The sequence below is a fragment of the Haliaeetus albicilla genome, chromosome 12, assembly GCF_947461875.1.
Source record: "Haliaeetus albicilla chromosome 12, bHalAlb1.1, whole genome shotgun sequence".
In the NCBI taxonomy this organism is placed as follows: Eukaryota; Metazoa; Chordata; class Aves; order Accipitriformes; family Accipitridae; genus Haliaeetus; species Haliaeetus albicilla.
In genome coordinates, this window is record NC_091494.1 from 16,639,042 (window position 1) to 16,658,875 (window position 19,834).

The window sequence follows — 19,834 nt, forward strand, 5'->3', positions numbered from 1 at the left end:
GGCTATGAATACTAAAGAAGCATTTTATATTCTTATAAAACTGTTTTCCTGAACTGCACTACAAACAGAGTTCAGTTATAAAACCTGATTTATAATAGTAAAATAAGCAGAAATGCATCTATACATCCCAAGCTACCTGCGGTGCCCACAGCACCTTCCTTTCACTCCAAAGCCCAGAGGAGGGAGAGAACATCTCAGGAACAAAGCTGTTCCCATTGCAATTTAAAAAATACAAGTCTTTCACTTTATTTTAGAGTCACTTATGAACTTGTAAAGTATAAAAGGATTTCTGTAATGGTACAGTGCTGAGAGACAGTATGACTGATGCCCAGAGTTTCATCAAAGATGTCCAAAATAAACAAAAAATTATGTCTTTGATTAATGATATGCAAGTACAAATTCAGTAGCAAAATGAGTTGAATAATTATCAAAAGACATAAGTCATCGACTAGAAAAGCCTTGGAACAGCAGAGAGAAAAAAGTTCGTCTGGAAATTCTGATAAGTAACACTTCAGAGAGATAGGTCTGGCTGACAGCAGCTGCGTGCACCAAACTAGAAGATACTCTTCTTCAGGAACAACCGCAGGGAACCTCCACCCCGATTCCGAAGTAAAGCTTTGTCCTTCCCACCCACATGGGGATGGAGCCCAGGCAGGACTGCAGCATCAGCTCCTTCAGATGGACACACGTGGTTCTGCCCCAGGTCAGCGCTGTGCTACCCCCGGGCTGTGGCTGCAACGCAGTCTCCGCTCGTCACGCATTCTGAAATAAACGGTCTCCTTTCTCCATGGGGCAACACTGACATTGTCTCACAAAAAGGACCAACAGGGTCCCACCCTCCCTTGCTACTCCTGCTCGCAATGCCCTGTCTCAGCAAGGATGAACGACTGCCCGGCTCTCCAGAATTTCACGCAATTACCCAGCAGTTGGGGGTGGATTTATGGAGCGGGGACACAAATGTAAAGCGATGGGAAGCAAATCATGCTAAGCTTGGCAGTGCCGTCTTATCAGATACAACCAGGCAGCGAGGGTACGCGACAGCCAGAGAAGCGAGGGAGGTGTTCAAAAGCCCCGTGTGAAGCCGGTAGCTGGGAACACTACCCAGCCCAAGAACGGCGGGGGCACCTCCAGCATTGTGGCTGTCCTCTCCAGGGCCCCGGCAGAGACACAGTCGGAGCCCAGTGCTGCAGCCTGCCCGGGGGGGTGTGCTAATTCTGTACATCCCTGCTCTGCCCTGCCTGTGACCCCTCGAGGAAATTACAGCCCTCTACCGAAGAAAGCATTGCCCATCTGCAGCTCCCACGGGAGGAAGAGTTTCTGGCATTGCTGTGAGCAAGGCTTCAGGCGGAAATTTTGTCAGCAGCACTGCCATGCACCGGCCAGCACTGGCGTAACCCAGGCTGAATCAAACCCAAAGCATGGGTCTCAAATAAATTAGACAGAGAGACCAGACAGAGTGGGCAGAGAGCAGCTGAGAGAGTAAGACAGCTGATCCCCAGTTACAGCTGAGATGCAGGGATACTGGGAAGGGTTTCTAATTGCTCCCTGAACTCACTTTTCCTCTCCCTAGGAAAACACACAGGGATTCTTCCTTGCAAGAAAATGTTTAATGAAGGACTTCTATTAACTATTTGGCTGCAGTGGCTAACATATGTTTAATATAACGTAGGGACACAATTTTCTGGCAGAAGAGATACAATTTAAAGCAATACCATCAGCCAACGGTTATTTTTAGAGAAGCCTTTGCCTATTTTTCTTCTTACATGGGTAACACCGGTACCTGCTAAAACTGTACCCAGAATTATTTGCTGATCATAGAATCGGAGTGGTGCTTCCATGCTTGCACTAGGAGTTAAAAAGCATGACAAACCTGAAAAAATGGTAGGCTGGTCTTAAAAGTGTGGTTGTCTAAGTCTGAATAAAACCAGCATACTAAGAAATAGTAGCCAAGTCTGAATACAACCAATGTACTAAGAAATAGTAGCTAAGGCTCCAGAACGTGAAGAGGAATAGCTTTTACTAGTAATTTTCCAGAGACATAATCAGATCTATACCTTTTGCTGTAAAACAGCTTTATGTACCTTCCTAAACTTCTCAGGATCTCAGAGGAAATGCTAAAAGCACAGAGCGGCCCAGCTCTGCTGACTCCACTGGAGCTTTACTCAGCTTTCTCACCAAATCAAGAATTTCCCTCCCTAGAGATACTCCAAACCTTAGTGAACACAGCCATGAGCAACCCGATTTAAGTTTGCCCTGTTCTGAGCAGGAGTTGGACCACATGGCCTTCCAAGGTCCCTCCCCACCTAAACGACAGAAGCCACGTACTTGGTGCACAAATTAGAGGTCAATATCAAAAGCACCTCCTTTTGCTGCGCTGGTGCCTAACCCCTCCTCCTAGGAGCAGCAAGCAAAGCAGAACCGGGAAGGGAAGGTCCAGTTCCCAGTGGGACGCAGCAGCTAACGGCTACAGCACGGGATGGGCAGCCTTCCCAAGCCACCTGACACATACCACTCTGCATATGACAGCCCAGTGAAGAAGCCTGGTTGTCCTTAGACCTCACCACTTCCAGTGAGCACATCCGCAAACTGAGAAACTTAACTATGTTGATGGGATAGAGCAAAAAGCACAAACGCAGGTCTGCATTTAACATGCGTAAGCCTCATTTCCAGGTACCCCAAATACTTTAAACAGGAATTGCTTCTCTGTTCTTTAGCTAAATATTAGAAAACAGGATGTTTTCAGTCACTGTGCCCTTTTTCGTTATTTGGTGAAGATTATTAAGACGACTCTTGAAGCTATTTATTTCAATCATATAAAAGGAAAATCTAGGAAACAATGCTAGACTTTGAGAGCAAATATGAAATTTAGCTTCCATTATCCTATAAAGGATAAGCACGCATTTTTAAGCAAAATATTTTTTTTACATTCAAAGGATTGCATCTGATGTATTCATTTTTACCATGCAATAAGTGAGCCTGGATGTTTGTGCCATGCAGAGAGCCTAATACGATAACTATTTCTCACTCTGACAGTAAGGATACCGCTGTCCCAGAATCCTGGCTCAGTTCAACTGAAAAAATAACATGCTGAGCAGCTCTACGGGTATCTTTGGCTCCGGCCTATGTGCAAGTCAAGAGTTCAAAATGACATGCAAGTTTCCTACAGCAACACTGAACACTTTTCTAACCCTAACTTCCATCACACTGTGACAGCTAAATACAGCAATCCAACAACAGCATTTGACATTAAGTGAATTCTTCCGCACTTGCTCTGAAAATCTGACCATCTCTTTTGCAGGCACAGACTCATCTAACCTGACAGCCAGGCATTGTTCTCATTCATAGCCAGGGACAGACGCGTTTCTGGCACGTATTCCCTCATTGTTCTACTTGAGAATGTCAATGGGTCCAGTTCGATGCCCAATCTACACGGCTGTATAAGACATGTAAAGTACAAGTATGCCACTACAAAAAACTAAAACTATCGGCTGGGCCAGACAAGCACAGCTGGTAAACAGTAGGCATCCAGCAGGTGCTTTCTTATTTAAAAAAAAAAAAAAAGAGAGAGAGAGAGAGGTGCATTCAGGGGACAAGAAATCATAGACTTTCTACCCTGGTAGCACTAAATAGCATCCCATGGGAAACATGTAACTGTGAGCTAGGGCAATGCTTAGCTCTCCAGATGTCACTTCCAATAGGCAACAGGGAGAGACCACTTTATACCTCCTGCACCACTTCCCACACTCACCATGTACCTGCTAATGGCTATCGATGGAGGTACACCTCCAAGAGAAAGCACACAGGCAAGCTCAGGATCTCTGCCAGCCAAGCCCCAAGGCTAGCCAGCCCCTTGTCAAGGCTTTCCCAGAGGCTGCGGGATGAGCTGGTGCCACCCACCATCCCTACCTTGGAGCAAATGCAAGCATTTAGGGAGTCTCATAAACCTGACACTTCTATCAATACTTGTCAGTGAATGCCCTTAGGCCTTAGGCATTAAGCAATGCCATTAACTTGTGTTTTGAAGTGCTCTCTCTTAGGCTACTGGAAGATTTTAGGTAACACAGCTGCATTTCTCCTACTCCCTTCACAACACACCTGTATCCTACCCTCTGCCTCCTTGCTAGGATAGTGATACTGTGTTTTCAAAAGGCCAGTTACCTGCATGTCTCCCATAAGGCAACAGGAAAACCCTGTTGATACGGATCCCACTGGTTTAGTTCACCTTGTCCCTAGCAGCCACTGGTAATTTACTGTGTATGCAGGGAAGAGAAAAATATGAAGTATCAGAGGGAAAAACAAAGAAGGAGAAAAGAGGAAAAAAATGTTCCTGAAAGGAAACAAACTTTAGTTTGAAACCTCAGCTGAACATCACTGGATATTCTGATGTCCTCCAGCAAAACATGAGAGAGAGGGAATCTTGAAAAAGAGAATGAAAATGATTAAGACTGTAGACAAAAGAACTGCGGCTTTCATTTGGTATTTCTGAGGCTTTAATGGTCATGAATCATTTCATAAAATGAGAAGTAGAAAGGAAAACAACAGATTCCCCAGCAAGTCAACATTCAAAATATTCTTCTAGATAAAAGCTAGAACTCCTTCATACTTCAGTGAAGATGCATAAGCAAAACCAGAAGGCACAGGTTTTAATTTAACAGGCTACATTTTACCTGCCAATGTACCTCCCAAAGAAGAGCCCAACTTTACTGAGTTGTCACAAAAAAAAGCAAATGATTCTTCTCATGCCTCTATCTACACACCAACCTTAGCATGAATGAGGCTGTTCAGTAGCTCTGAAATCCTTAAAAAAAAAAAAAAACAACAAAAAAACCAAACCAAACAAAAAAAACCCCAAACCTGAAGCGGGAAAGTCAGAATGGATGAGAAAACAGCCAAAGGAGACATCCACAATACAAGACCAAAGAACTACAAATATATTTTCCAGCACAGTGTGATGGTTAATCAGAAACACTCCAGGCCACAATTGTTCCATTCTACAAAAATATTTACTAAGTCTGGGGAGTAAGACCAAAATGACACACAAGCATCTATATCCTCTTCATCTTTATGGTTCAGCAAGGAGATGAAGAAGAGGAACGAGATGGAAGGTGACCTTATTGCAAAGCAAAAAAGCTAATGATTAATTTCTTACTATTTCCATATGTATACATTCAAAGATCCCTAGCTCCTAAAGTCTTGTTTAAGCACAGATAGCTTTCTATTAGCCAACGTCTACTACACTTCTACCAAGAAGAAGTTTCCTGGTGATCCATGTGGCTAAACAGTTTGGGTCTTGCATTCTGGGTAGTACTATTCTAATAATCACAGGCTGCTGAGTCCATGAATGTATTTAAAGAGACCCTTGTCAAAACTCGTACTGAAGCTCATATGCAAAACATTGAAGTTTGTAGGATGGAAGATGAATGACAATGAAAAAAGCTGTCCTAAGTGAGCAGCACTGCTGAACAACACACCACAGGAAAGGCAAATAAGCACACAGGAAAACAGAAGCTGCAATTTTATTCAATAAGGACCACTGTAAATGAAGCTGACAGACGGACAGTCCCTGCCAAACCCTAACCCAGTGATCCTCCCATTGCTCCCAAATAAACTGACAGCAGCCCTATGCTTACTTCAAGTCTGCATCCTAAAGCTCAGTATAGCCCCAAAAGTTCTGGCACGGCACTGTGAAGTTGCACATAGAGTAGTAGCTTATCCAGTTAACAAGGCAAACATACCCAGATCAGACTGAATCTGGTGAACAGCTTGCAGAACCACCACTGAACACAAAATGTATCCTGTGATATCTAACAACAGGGGAGAAGTCTACTTCTATAAACCTTAAGTGGGCTCTTGATTGAGAAAAGTGCATCTGTGGTTAGCATCCCAGCCACGTGCCAGAGGCTTCTTCTGCCTCCTCCAAATAACTCTCCCTGGAAACCTGCACTGCAACCTGCCAACAACTGTACCCTGCTGCAACCAGATGCACTCTCTGCAGGTGCTGTTCTTCCCCCCAACTCTTTATGTTTCCAGTTTCTAAAGACTGAACACCACCTGTCCCCCCTCAATGAACGCTGAGCTAAACACCAACAGATATCAGAAAGTCTCCACAAAAACACACCGCACAAAAGATTACACAATTCCATCACAAATCCACGGAAGGAAATGATTACCTGGAACACAAGGAAAGAAAGAAAGCACAAACCATGACATCTCTTGTCTTCTGAGTAAGAGCTGTAGCATAAATCTGTTTCTAACTTGCCAAGAAATTAAGTCATAGCCACAATCAGCCTTACACAGGACCCCTCAGGATGGAGAACAGCAAAGTACCTTCCTGTGATGGGACACAAAGTGGCAAACCCCATATGAAATTCTCCACTCACTCTGTACACAAGTACAAACCCATCACAGGCCAGCTGTGACCCATCCTGCAGCATCTGGGTCAGCATTATCAGGCCAGCCTGATACAGCCAAGAGCTATGCAGCCCTAAACAAACAAACAAACAAATGAGGGGAAGAAAGGGAAAGAATGACATCCAATCCTGCCCTCCTGATCTTCAATGTGTCACCCTGGCAAAGTGGTCCTTGGTGACAGGAAACCTGCTTCATCTGTGTCCCCCAAGCCAATTTTACAATATTTCCAAAACAATCACATTTCATACAGTACATCAAGAATGTTGCTATACTGTTTATTGTAGTCTTTTTCCTCTGCTCTATTTGTGACTTACTATCATCGTATGGGAAAAAAGTATTCCTCTAATGTATCTGGGGGGGGAGTGGGGGTGGTGGTCTGATTCAAATTTCAAACAGACACATGGCACTTCAAAACCACTTGTGTCAGGCTACAATATAATATGAGAAAAGACCACTGGGGGAAGACTGGCTAAGCAGTTAGTAACAGAATCACATGTGCCTAAGACACTCACCAGTGAAAGGGAGACTACAACAGTACCCACCAAAAGTTTTAACCATAGGATGGTTTTTCACTGGCATGCCCAAAATGAATTGAGTCCTAAGTCTGCACTACAAACTATGCTGGCACAGAACTCCATCCCCATAAATCATAAACCAGAATTGGGATTAAGGCCATGCCTTTTAAAGAGATGGTATCTGAATGACAGGATTTGGAAATCTAAGTGGAGAGTACAAAGACTATGTAGGCCTGAAGATTATTTACTTTTTACTGTTTTTCTTCAGGCTGAAGAACAACATGGAACTAAAACAAGAATGCTAGCATGGGAGCTTTGCATTGCTACTGGCTCTGCTTAAAGCAATCCAGTGCAGACTATTGTCAGACAGCTTTCATTAAATGAATTTTAAAATTTCCATATAGTATTTGAACTAGTATATTCCAAGATGTAACTAAAACCTATTGTGACAGCCAGGGGAAGATATCTATAGGATCAGAACTGAAAATAATGTGTTATTCCCTCTTTAAATATTAACCCTTCAGCAAGTGTTAGTAACAGCTATTGCCAGCCACAGAACAGATTCTGTGCTAGCTTCTTGCTTGGTTCCATCTGCTTTCCCTACTCCTCATCTATACAACCTGCTCTCCAGAGAAAGTCACACCTACATCAAATCGCATCATACAGTCCTACTGAAAGGAAACATCTAGATGAGACACAGCGCCAAGATCTATGAACTCATTTCACTCTTGAAGTAGATTTCCAAGGATAATGTAATAAGAAAAAAATAGCATCACAACCATCGGCAAATAAATTCAGAGAGGTGCAGAATCTTAATGCTACGTGTAGTTGCCAAGGACTTCGGGTCTTACATTAGCATGCCCTGGCATAAAAGTTCTTCATCCTCCATATAGGCTTTACCCTGTAAGGCACAGAGGACTGGAAGGAGGCTGGCCATGCCACCTGGAAGCCACGTGAGTGCTCAGCACATCAGGTATTATAGCAACTTGCAGGTATCTTCAATTAAGATTTTTATTCCCAAGTATTCAGGCTGCCTCCTGCTCACAGAGTGGCACTGACAAGGTGTGGCACCAGCAGCTGGCCAGAGGTGTGCAGGCCAAAAGTGGTAACAAAAATGTTTGAGGTTTTTCAGTATAAACCAATATTTACCGGTACGGAAAGTCTCCTTTTCTTCAGCAGGCTTTTAGTGGTAAATATTGGTTTAAAACTAAAACCAGAAGCCTTAATTAGATAGTTGAATACTGGAATTATGTTATAGATTTATAAGATTTATTTTATTTTAGGGAGCAGTCATGCATAAAAAGGGTCAAATCTAATCAAGTTTACTCAAGTAAGCATATCAGTAAACCTGTGGACTTCTTTGGGATGACCAAATGAAATTGGTCCAAAAAACCTCAATCCCCTGTTGAATAGCTTTAATCCAAGAGTTTTAGGAATCATTTTGGAGCCAACTATTCTGTTCCGCAATATTCACTATCATTTCAACTTAATAAAACCAAAGAAATTAAATCATTCTTGCACAAATGCATTTAATTAGTGTCTTAATTAGAGTCATGTCACAATTCAGCTATCTTGAAGAAATTTTAGTTCTTTTAAAATTTCTGCTGAGCTATTTGTTAGGCAAATAATTGCTTTCTTTGGCCATTATACTGAGAAGAGACTGATAAACATGAAAAACATTGTTTAAAATATTATTAAGAACTAACTGACTGATCCTCATTAGAGTTTGAGGTCTTTGTCTAGCATCATCAGAAAATGGGAAATCCTAATTAATTCCAAGATCTTTAAGCACAATACTTCTTGTACTCAGTCAAGTACCAACCAAATCACCAGTAATTTTTTTTTTTTTTTTACTTTATATTCAAATGATTGAAACACATATAAATGGTTGACTTCAAGTAAGTATCATTTAGAAAGAACTTCCCATTCATGGCCAGTTTTGTAGGTTTTATTTCTTCAGAAGTTGATGCTGCATTCTTAGGTGTTTAAGGGGTAGCAGCATAATAGCTTGATGCCTTATAATTCAATACATTAATATTTGTGTTAAAGTTTTGGGGATCCAGAGGATAAAAGTGTCTCAGTAATGGCTTATTATTTTAACTTGCTGAATCACAATGGATTCCAGCAACATTTCCATGAATGGAGAATCTAGTTATATTCTGAAATAATTACTGCCTTTATTCCGATTGCTTGCTGATCACTTAGAGGCACCCCACATTAGCACATAATACACATTGCCTTAGACCAAACAGAGATGGCATTACAAGGACTTCATTGCTAATGCTTTCATAGCTGGACCAGTTTAAACTGCATGAGCAGCAGGCTTAAGGTCTTAAAATTAGTACATAAGAGGCATTTCCAAATAATTTATAAAGTTAAAATATACTTCCAGAATCATGTTATATGTTCAGACAGCTCACTGGCATAAACAATGAGGCAAAGGTCACAAGGACAAAAGCAAACATCTTCTGCAATCAACAGCTTGGAGTAAAAAATGTAAGTGGGAAAAATCACAAGAATTGAAACAAATCTTAGGCTCCTTCCTTTTAACATACAAGACCAGTATTCACACAGAGACTAACCTCAATACCTTTAAATGCTAAAAGACTTTCAATAGTCATTGTAATCACACAAAAAGTCTAAATGTAAAGGGTTTTCTCTAAAAATATGTCTCCATGCTCCTACAATCAGAGCAAGAGTTCATGGCAGAAAGAAAAAAAGTCTTAGTCAACTACAATAACATGAAATTAAAGTTCCCCAGCATCTGTTATGACTTGTATTACAACTCTCAGATTCCCAAATGTATTTGTACTGATGAACAAGTTAAAAAAATAGTATGTCTTCTTGTAAAATCGTATTTTTAGTGTTTTAGTCCTTCAATAACAATGAATTCTCCTTGTCTAATGTATATACAGTTCCTGCACATTCAAAATATGTTTTCCATCTGGCTTTCCAAAGAATTAGTTCCAACCTTGTCTATTAAAATGACAATTCTTTTCATTCATATTGTACAGTACAGTACCACACCTAAGGAAGCGCTCACAAGTTCTAAACTGGAAATATCCAGCAGGATTCACCTAACAATGATCAAGATGACTGTGTGTTAACAATCTCCTCCAAGCAATTTGGGAACTCTACACTCAGTCTCAAATGAGAGTTACAGGAAAAGGTCTGACAGGCAACCAAACTAATAATTTGTTTTGTCTTTACTGTATCTCAGATTATCTGGCAAATTATTATATCCTTGTTAAGAACCTGCTTCCCAAGGGCACTCATTCAGATTTGTAATATTCCAAATAATTGACCAAGACATAAAATACAAAAAACTGATATTGCCATTATCTCTAAATTTGCAGATTACTAAGCAGATATGTAACTCATAGATAATCACAGTAAAAGGAGGAATCATCGCAAAGTACATAAAAAATGGAAGGCTTCAGTTAAACATAAAAATCAACTCATAAGATTAAATACCTACCCTATCCCATTTTAGATTTCAAAAATAATTAACACTTGAAATATCATCTCTCAATGCACTATTATTACTGTCTAAACAGCACAGTTTTAGAGCAACGGTTACATTCACCAAAGAAATTTTAGCCTCAGCTAACGTGCCTCTAACTCCCACCAAGTCCATCAAGTCAGCACATGTGCTAGATGGCATACTCTGTCCCACTGATCAGAAAATGGTGTTTGTCAGTTTGATATTAACTCAGAGTTCTATAATGAGAAAGTTTATTAAAACTACCTGAAGAATAAAGGCACTTTCTGATAAATATTTTTCCTTATCATCTTTTAATGTGCAATTAGTCCTACAAACTTTACTGCATGTCCTCCTCACCTCCTAGTTTTTGTTACAGGAAGAATCTACTTTGTCCAACTATTTCTCTCGTGACAAGGTATAAGGAAATGAAATAAGAGAGTCTGACCCTACAAAATCAGATCCTTGAAAAACAATACCGACAGCTTGCATCCATTTTTGCAGCATGGGGACCTAAAAACACAAACCTTTTCCAATCAGGCAAACATAAAAAAAAGCCAAGATTGCAAATCTGAATATAAATAAAAAGTACTACACAAGTATGAGGAAGTTAGCAAGGAATTAAAGCATATTCAACAAGGCCTCTAAAAATGAAGTTGTAACCGCTCCTTCTTGAGGAAATCAGGAAAAGAAAGAAAATAGCTCGCATCCCTTACTGAAGCATAACTATCTCCATATAGTTTTTGCTACATTTGCCCTCTGCCTGATGAGCAAAGAATCTGGCTACAGGCTGAAAAGGTACATTGAAAGACCTGAAAAAGGAAACCTCTTTTTTCTTCCAGTATTGCAAGCTTTTCACCTTTACAGTGAACTAAGCTTTCAAATGCACACACACGCAATGCCTTTCAGCTGACTTAACTATTTTGCATCGGAAAGGTGTTCCGTTAGAATCGGTAAAACAGTTTGCCTGACACAGATTGACCCTTTAAAAAAGCCACTCTGCTAAGCATGTACCACAACGTTTTGTAATGATTTTGAACTCGTGTATGCTTGGGCTCACTCCTATTAGTACTAGAGAGCTCTGATACGAAAAAACGGTCCCTGTTCTTCCCGCCTGCTGTCCCCAGGTCACAAGGAACACCAGATACGCAAAGACAGTCCACTTGAGCGCAAGAGGAGATGCACAGGTTTAAGGTGGAGATGAAAGAGAGCAGCTAATGGAAAGGGCATACACGCCGTGCTCTCTGGGCCTCGTCGCTACTCTGCTTTATGCAAAGCAGAAATACGGGACGCCGGAGGAATGCAGGAGCCCGCAGTGTGCCTTTAGCTATGTCCTTCCCAGAAGCTAAATGAGGGACCTCCGAGCTGCAGCGCCTCATCCTCACGAAGCATCACCCACCCAAAGGCGAAGTGAGGCTGCAGCGCGCAAGGGACCCAGCGCCCTGCCCCGGGGACAACTTGGGGGGGGGGGAGGCCGGCGGGGCTCCGCGCTCCCCGGCCCCGGCGCTACCCCGGGATGCTGCGGGCGGTGTCCGGCGCCCCCCCCGCCCCCAGCCCAACCTGCCCCTCGGCAGAGGCAGCCCCGAGGGGGCGGGGGGCCGGGGAGCTCTCCCACCCCCGCCAGCTCCCACCGCAACAGGGCAGCGGCTACGGATGCGCACACACACGTATGGAGCCAGATCTACGCCCGCTCCCCGCACGGCGGCACCCCGGGAGGGGCCCGGCCCCGCACCTACCCTTTGAGTGCGTCGTGCCCGCCGCCGCCCTGCCCTCGCCTCTTGGCCCGGCTGGCCCGGCTCTCCTTGGCGCTCACCCCCTCGGCGTGCCCGGCGGCGGCGGCGCCCGCCTGGGACGCCCACAGCACGGCAACTCCCAGGGCGATCCCCAGCAGCCGCCCCCGCCACATCGCGTCCCCCGAGCCCCCGGGCTGCGAGCGGCCGCCGCCTCCTCTCCGCCGCCGAAGTCCGCCGGTCCCCGCCGCCCTGCCTCCGACCGGCCTCTCCAAGGCGAGCTGCGGGGAGAGAAAAGGGGGGGGGGGTTAGGGACCGAGGAAAAGCGGGCGCGGCCGCCCCGCGCCCCCGGCCCCCGGCCAGCCCGGCGCTAGCCCGCCCGCGGGAGGCGGCGGCCGCGGGGGATGGCGAGGCGCTGCCCGGAGCCGCGCGGACTCTACCTTCCCTCCAACAGCATCCGCGGGGGCTGCCGCGCCCGCCGCGGACAGCCCGCGGCCGCCGCCACCGCTCCCGGAGCCGCTCCGGGGCTGGAAGCGTCTCCCGGGCACGAACCCTTCCCGGCTCCCCGAGCCGGGCACCGCGGCGAGCCGCGGCGGCTGGAGCGCGGTGCCCGGCCGGGGCGCGCCGCGGGCAGGGAGCCCCGCGCCCAGCCCGCCCGCCCCGGGAGAAGCCCGCTGCGAGGGGCGCGCACCCGCTGGAGCCGCCGCCGCCGGCTGCCGTTCCCGCTGCTGTTCCAGCTGCGGCCGCTGCACCCACCGCTGCTCCAGCTGCGGCTCCAGCTGCCCCCTCCCTTCCTCCCTCCTTCCCTCCTCCTCCTCCTCCTTTTTCCCCTCCTCTCTCCCCCCCCTCCTCTTCAAGTATCGCCCGCGCAACACTTTCTCGCGAGAGAGAGGTGAATAAAAATGTCCCCCCCACCCCCGAACCGCCGCCCGGGGGGCTCCGGGGGCGCTCGGCGGTGCCCGGGCGGCTCCCGGGGCGGGAGGCCCCTGGCGAGCCCCGCGGCCGGTCACCTGCGGCAAGCCGCCGGCCCGGGGCTGGAGCGGGGGATGCTCTGCCCCGAGAGGCTCGCCGGGAGCGCAGGCAGCGTGCGGTCCTGCCCGGGAGGACGGGGCTCTGCCGCCTCCCTCGGCCGCGGGGGAAGCCGCGGCCGGGCAGCGCTGCCTGCTCAGGTTACCCCGCGGCTCCGTCCCCCCCCGGCTTACACGGAGGCAGAAGCGTTAGCATCTGGGCTCGTCCCGATGCCGAGCAGCGAAGTGCGTAACACAGGACTGGGGGGGGAACTGAAGGAAGTGGACGCCTGTGCCTCCTTCTAAAAATACATACACGTCCGAGAGGTGCAGCGTTTTGCACCTATGTAGCGGCTTAAGGAAAAAACTTAATAGTATCTGTTTCCCTTATAAGGAAAAACAGCAGCGGTGTTGGCTTTACCTTAGAAGCTGCTGCAGAGCGAGTAAGGCGCTTTCTAGCAACTAGCATGGCACAAGACACCGACGCACCGAGCTCTTCTGTATGTACTCCTCGATCTCTACAGCCAGCTCCAGAGCAAAAGTATGCCTCATCCTCATCAAGGAAAGGAAAAAAAGCCCTGCAGTTTGTATTTATGCTTTTAGGTTGATTTAGAAATCCTGAAATGCTGAAGAAGAGCAAACCACTACCACCCCTTGAAAGGTAGAAAGTTTTAATACTGAAATAATTCAGGGGAGGGGGGGAGAACAGTTAATAGAGTTCAAGCCCAGATTGTATACCCCACTCAAGTAGCGCAGTGCCGAGATTATCCCATTTCAACATACACAGAAAATACAAAACAAAAAAAAGCAAACCTATTAGACTGAAAGGAAATTATATTTATGCTGCTCTCCACTTATAAATATTTTGGCAGAAGTGTTGCATTTCCTATTTCGCAGGTATTTTCAGTTTTTGTTGGTTTCGGGCAGGTACTGATGGTGAATGGTTCTGTTTATTGAACTGATGTTGCAAAAGCTCAGGTGCACAATTTTAGAAGCAAGCAGCTGACCACCCACCCACAGCAGCTGCCAAACCACCCTGGCCAGAGATAAATGCATGGTGTGTTGTGTACCACTAATTCACTATTAGGAAAAAAGGGAGTACCATGTAAGATTTCCTAGTATCAATCTCTGTTTACAGCTGAAATGCAGTGGTGACACAAAATATGATAGATGCTGTTTGAAATACATAGTTTGAATTGGTTTATAGCGGGTTTTATATTATGTATATAAATATGCATTATCCTTCTAAATGTACATAGAAGTATTTGAAGTAGTACAGGAAGTGCTGTATTTGTGTGTGCCCACCACCTTAACAGCATTCTAACCCTTATGGCTGATTTTTATCAAGAGAAGTGGTGGATTCTGCAAATTACAAAACAGTCATTTGATTTTGACCATTCCAGTGTTACTGTTTAGCAGTTTAACATGAAAACTTTCAGACAGACACTTAATACACAGGTAAAATGTAGATGTGCAATAAAATACTATGAGATATTGGCACAAGAAAGAAGTAATGGGATTCAGAGTACGGCTCTTCAGTGTTTCTGAACAAGGCTCAAGGTTTGGGTTGCTATTTTGTAACTTGTACAAAATTAATCAAGGGAATTAACTGTAATTCTGCAGGGAGAGTATTACTGAGTTGCAGTTTGCACCATACGAGTAGATATCAGAGGTTTCGATAAATGCAAAATGTTGATTTTCCTGCTACAATCCAGATGGATAAATAGGAATTTGAGTTTTCAAAGTTTTTCTTGTTTGTCTGCCACATAAGCAAAGATAAGATTTTTTTTTTTTTTAATGCCTATGCTTGTTGAAGAGACAATATAGCATCGTGTAAAGGATTTTGTATTTCTTTTGCGGTGGCAAATTAAAATTTGCTCAAAAAAGAAAAAAAGAGACCAGGATAAAGGTGGTAGTAACTGTCCCTGCTATTAAGCAAGCCAGGACATGCAGTACATTGATATACAAGTCTCTTCCTTTATTCTCATCTATGTGTACAGCAAAATCTAAACATTTATTTAGTCAATATAGAAGGTAAATATGCTTAAACCAAACCACTGCAAAAAAAATGTTGCCAGATATTTACTAATTATGTTTATAATGCGAAGACAGAATTTACCAGTAAACAAAAGTGAGTTACGAAAGGAATTCTGGGGTACTATTTACTCAAACATTCTTTCAGTTTCAACATTTTCTGTTTGAACTGCTTTAATTTTCTGGATGAGCTACCAGAAAAATATCTAGTCTGTGTCACAGGTTAGTGGGATGATTTTCTCATATCTTCTAGGACATTTTATGATGTATTATTTGGGATCTTGCATGGTTGCAGAAATGTGGATTACACTATATGAAGTAATGTTACATGGTATGTGGGCTGTCTGTTAATTAATCTAGTGAAATATGTAGCATATCATCAACCTCTGGTGTGTCATTTTTAAGAATATGCTTATATATTGGAAGTACTTAAATTGTTGAAAACTTTAAAATAGTGCCCACCTGGGTTCTCAAACCACTAGAAAAATACACTGGTACAAGCAAAAGACTTAAAACAACTTCTGCTCTCTGCTGCTGAACAGATCTACTAATAAGGGTCATCCACACACTTTCCCGCAGCCACTCGAGCCTTTGCAAACATTTGGACTCTGAAGAACATCTAGACAAACAGATTCCTATACGGCCTCCAAAACTCATCCACTCAGAAGTTTCACTCAAGGAAAAAAAACAAAGCAGCAATTCTGATGATCCAGTTGATCACCATCTCCCATGACAAATAAAAAGAAGAACTCTTAGATTAACCAAGATCAAGAAGCTCTGTGATATTTTAGCTCCTTGATCAAACCCTGGAATCAAACTTAGAAATAAAAGACACCAAGAACAAGGCATATAACATCATTGCTACATGTATAGCAGAATTTGCCGTAACACATAAGCAACTATTTTTCCACAATGCTGATTCTTCCAGATGATTTGGAGGATCTTATAGCTGTTTCTTGGAGGATGTAGATGGCATGGACTGTGGTGCCAGGGCCCAAAATCAGGGAAGGATAATTATAGGTAGATTGATTATATCAGGGAAGGATAGAGAAGACTTTTGCAGTCAGGTATCAGCTTGAAAGCAATGATCCTAAATATTTACATAACTGCACACACGTTTTAAATCAAGTCCAGTACATTCCTCTAGTAAGATATATGCTCCTAGCTAGCCATGCCTTAGTGCACCTCCCTGTGCTTATCAACATCATGTACATAAACCATTTTATACAGTGGCTAAATTATTAAAATTTAACTGATTGTCAGAGAAATACCTGTTTGTCCTGCTTTTCAACGTTCATAAAAACATTGAAGTTTCCAGTGCTGCTGATCTTTGTGTTCAGCAGCAGTGATGCTAAGTACTGGTCTCCCTCCTTCCTGGCCTTTATCTAGCTGGTCCTCTCTTCATCTTACGCAAACATTCCTTCCTCTCCTCCTGTGGGATGCTTATCAGAATATTAATATTTTAGACAAATTGTTTTGAAATGTTGCAAACAAACAAACAAATCTTCTCACTGGAAGTACTGTGATAGAGTTGGGACTTCATTTCTTTAGGTTTTTTTTATTTCAATTTATATGAACTTTTGCAATAATTGTATTTTTTGATCTGTAAATTTACTCCAACCCAAGTGAGCAAAAAAAAAAAAAAGTATGTCCATCCTACATATTTCTTTATTAAGAAAGCCTTGATTATGCCAGTGAAAACAAATAGTGTGGGAAAGTTTTAGTGTGTGTATTTTTTAAAGTACATTACAAGCACAAACAGTAATTGCATCCAGACAACCAATTAACTGGTTTAAATATTAAAAAAAAAAAAAAAGGTAACAAACTATCACACATTTTTCTTAATGCTGTTTGGTCAGACAAGCTGTGATAACTAGCTATGAAATCCACTAACGATAGCTTTTGGGGGACAAATTTCACTTAAGACTTTTACTTCATTTTTACAAATGGTTTTATTTGAAGTTTTCATCTGTCAGCTGAGGTTATAATGATGGAGGAAGAAATCCAACCTACATTAGCATATAATTCCATAATTTGTGATACTGTGCAAAGTGTTGGGGTAATACTTCTGTAATAGTATAAGAATTAAAAGAAGGTCTCTCTTGGCTCAGGCATTAGGGGCCTATGTGCTTCTGTGGAAATTCCAGTATTTTATCTCAGTTGTATCCTAGATGACCATAAACCTATTACATTTTATAGGGATTCAGAACACGTCTCTCCTATTTATGCCTGTATGGAATAGTTTTAGCACAGAATTTATGTTGTTTTAAACAAAACAATTCCTTTAATTTTTAAGACCAAGGCAAGTTTTGGTATCACCCCACCAGAACCTGTAGAAGTCAAACAAGAATTGGATTTGTCCTTACTAAGATCTGAATGAAACAGATGTTTTTAATCCTCTGAAACACCTGGATTCTTCAGTATCAGTGACAAAGAAAGCATGAGGCAACTCAAGAGATGCTGAATTCAGATACCCCCTTCTCAGTAATATTTTTAGGAAAGTTCTGTACCACATTCATAGCTATTTTCTTTTCTAAAACTAGGTCTCATTTTAAATCCATCCTTACCTAGTAAGAGTGAAACTGTTATACTACATCTCCATTTATTAAAGACATGTGAGATTACATTAACAGAGTTATTCATGGGGGTCCTAAAGAAAAGACAACTAAACCAGAAGAAATCCTATTACTTTTATTCTGTCCTCCAGGAAGAGGAAGCACAACCTATTTTTTGTAAGACGTGTTGAATAGAAATACAACTAAAATACAGTGGAATGGATTTTTTTTTTTTTTAATCCTAGTCTAATACAATACATATGTTGACATATTTAATTCTACGCGTACAGTTAGAAAACCTAAAGTTTAACAATAGCAATTGTTTCTTTGATTTAAAAAGAAAAATTTTAATCCAGCCTTAGTGAAAGAAAAGGAAATACATATACTACTACCTTCTGTCAGCTATAACTCTGTCAAATTTAATGGGAACTTTGCTAGAGTAACAGTTGCAAGCTGAGTTTCCTCAATCTTACATTTGTCCCAGATGAGCCCTTAAATCCCACCTGTAAACTCAGAAGCAAAGTGAAACAAATTTCATGGCTTAGCTTGAAATGCCAACTGCTGGGTGAATTTTCAGGCTAAGACATTGAGCAGAACAGATACAACTTTTTATTAGAATTAACACATTCCTAGTGGGTGGAAATCAGTAACTAGGAGCCTCTTCTTGTAGCTCTCGTTTATGCAGAACTCCCTACTGACTTGAACAAAGACAGCTGAATCAGGCCCTACATTCCTTCAAACGTTGTGTCAGCAAGGGATTGGGTGTCTCTGCCTCTGTTTTCCATCCCAGTGTTCCTCTAGCTATGAGATGTCTTGGTTGATAGGGAGTTGCCCCATGATGCAGTTGAAATAATAAAATAGGTAATAAGAGACTAGGGATTAGACTCTGAACCCACCACATTCCATTTGCAAGGCCCTTCCTTTGAGAAATAACACTATGAGAGCATTGCATATGGCTCTCAGAATCAATGATTAATTTAGGTTGGAAGAGACTTGTGGAGGTCACTTGGTCCAGTCCCCTGCTCAGAGCAGGACCAACTTAAAAGCAGGCTGCTCAGGCCCTATCCAGCTGAGTTCTGAATATCTCCAGTGATAGACACTCCACTTTTCTGGAATAACCTCCTCATTGTTTTCCAACTCTCATTGTGATTAATTTTTCTTAATACTTAGTAGGAATTTCCGTTGTTAGAATTTGTGCCTGTGCCTCTCATCCTACCACTGCTCACCAACCAGAAGAGTCAGGCTCTATCTATCTCCTTTATACCCTGAAGACAGCAGTAAGATCCTCCTTAACCTTTGCTTCCTAGGTTTGGATGAAGCCTCTCCTCAGAGAGCACTGCCTTAGCCCCTAACCATCCTGGTGGCCCTCTGCCAGGCTCGCTCCAGGTGTCAATGTTTTGGGAGTTTAGGGACAGGGTTTTTTGTGTTTTGGTCTGGGGTTTTTTTGTACCAGGGAGCCTAGAGCTGGATACAGCTGGATGCAGTTTCTCAAGTACCAAAGGAGGGGAAGAATCACTTCCCTCCACTGCCCAGTTACACCCCCACTAATACAACCCTATATGCAGTTGACTGCCGGCACTGCAAGGGCACACTGCTGACTCACGTATGATCGTGATGAGTCTCCAGTCAGTGAATAGTCCAGTAAAGCTCTGATCTGCACTTTCCTTTATTCAGTAACTTTCCAAAGGCTGACTTCATTTCCTCAGGTTTTCTAGGTACCAGTAAATTAAGTGAGATCATCTCATGTAGAGTCTGCGATTTCTTACTGGGTATAAAATCATTTGGGGATTTTTTTATTCCCACCCACCCCACCCCCCCGATCTGTTGAAAGTATTAAAATTTACTTACTGAGAATCACTGAGGGGTTGTTTTATCAGGTTCGTAAGTTTCAGCAGCCAGTCTCATTGCCTCAAAATGCCTATCAGATGCAAGGTCTTTTATACACCACACTGGATAGAACATGATCCATTTAACAATGCATACATCTTTAATACATTGCATCCATCTTTAATACATTGCATCTTGCACTTACTTGGGTATATGCACTCCACAGAAGTCAACAGGAAACTTCCTACTAACCTTAAGATTATTTTGTTTCATT

The 19,834-nt window shown here is 43.1% G+C and overlaps 1 protein-coding gene across 1 annotated transcript in view; it reads right to left on the reverse strand.

Moving 5' to 3' along the window:
* FBN1 (fibrillin 1) overlaps window positions 1-12,696 on the reverse strand; it is a 158,971-nt gene extending 146,275 nt beyond the window's left edge. The window contains exons 1-2 of the mRNA XM_069798288.1: window positions 12,578-12,696; window positions 12,144-12,418 (exon numbers count right to left, since the gene is read on the reverse strand). Coding sequence (XP_069654389.1) covers window positions 12,144-12,313 — 170 coding nt within the window. The 5' untranslated portion in view covers window positions 12,314-12,418; window positions 12,578-12,696. The remainder of the gene's footprint in view (window positions 1-12,143; window positions 12,419-12,577) is intronic.
* Window positions 12,697-19,834: the final 7,138 nt, after the last annotated feature.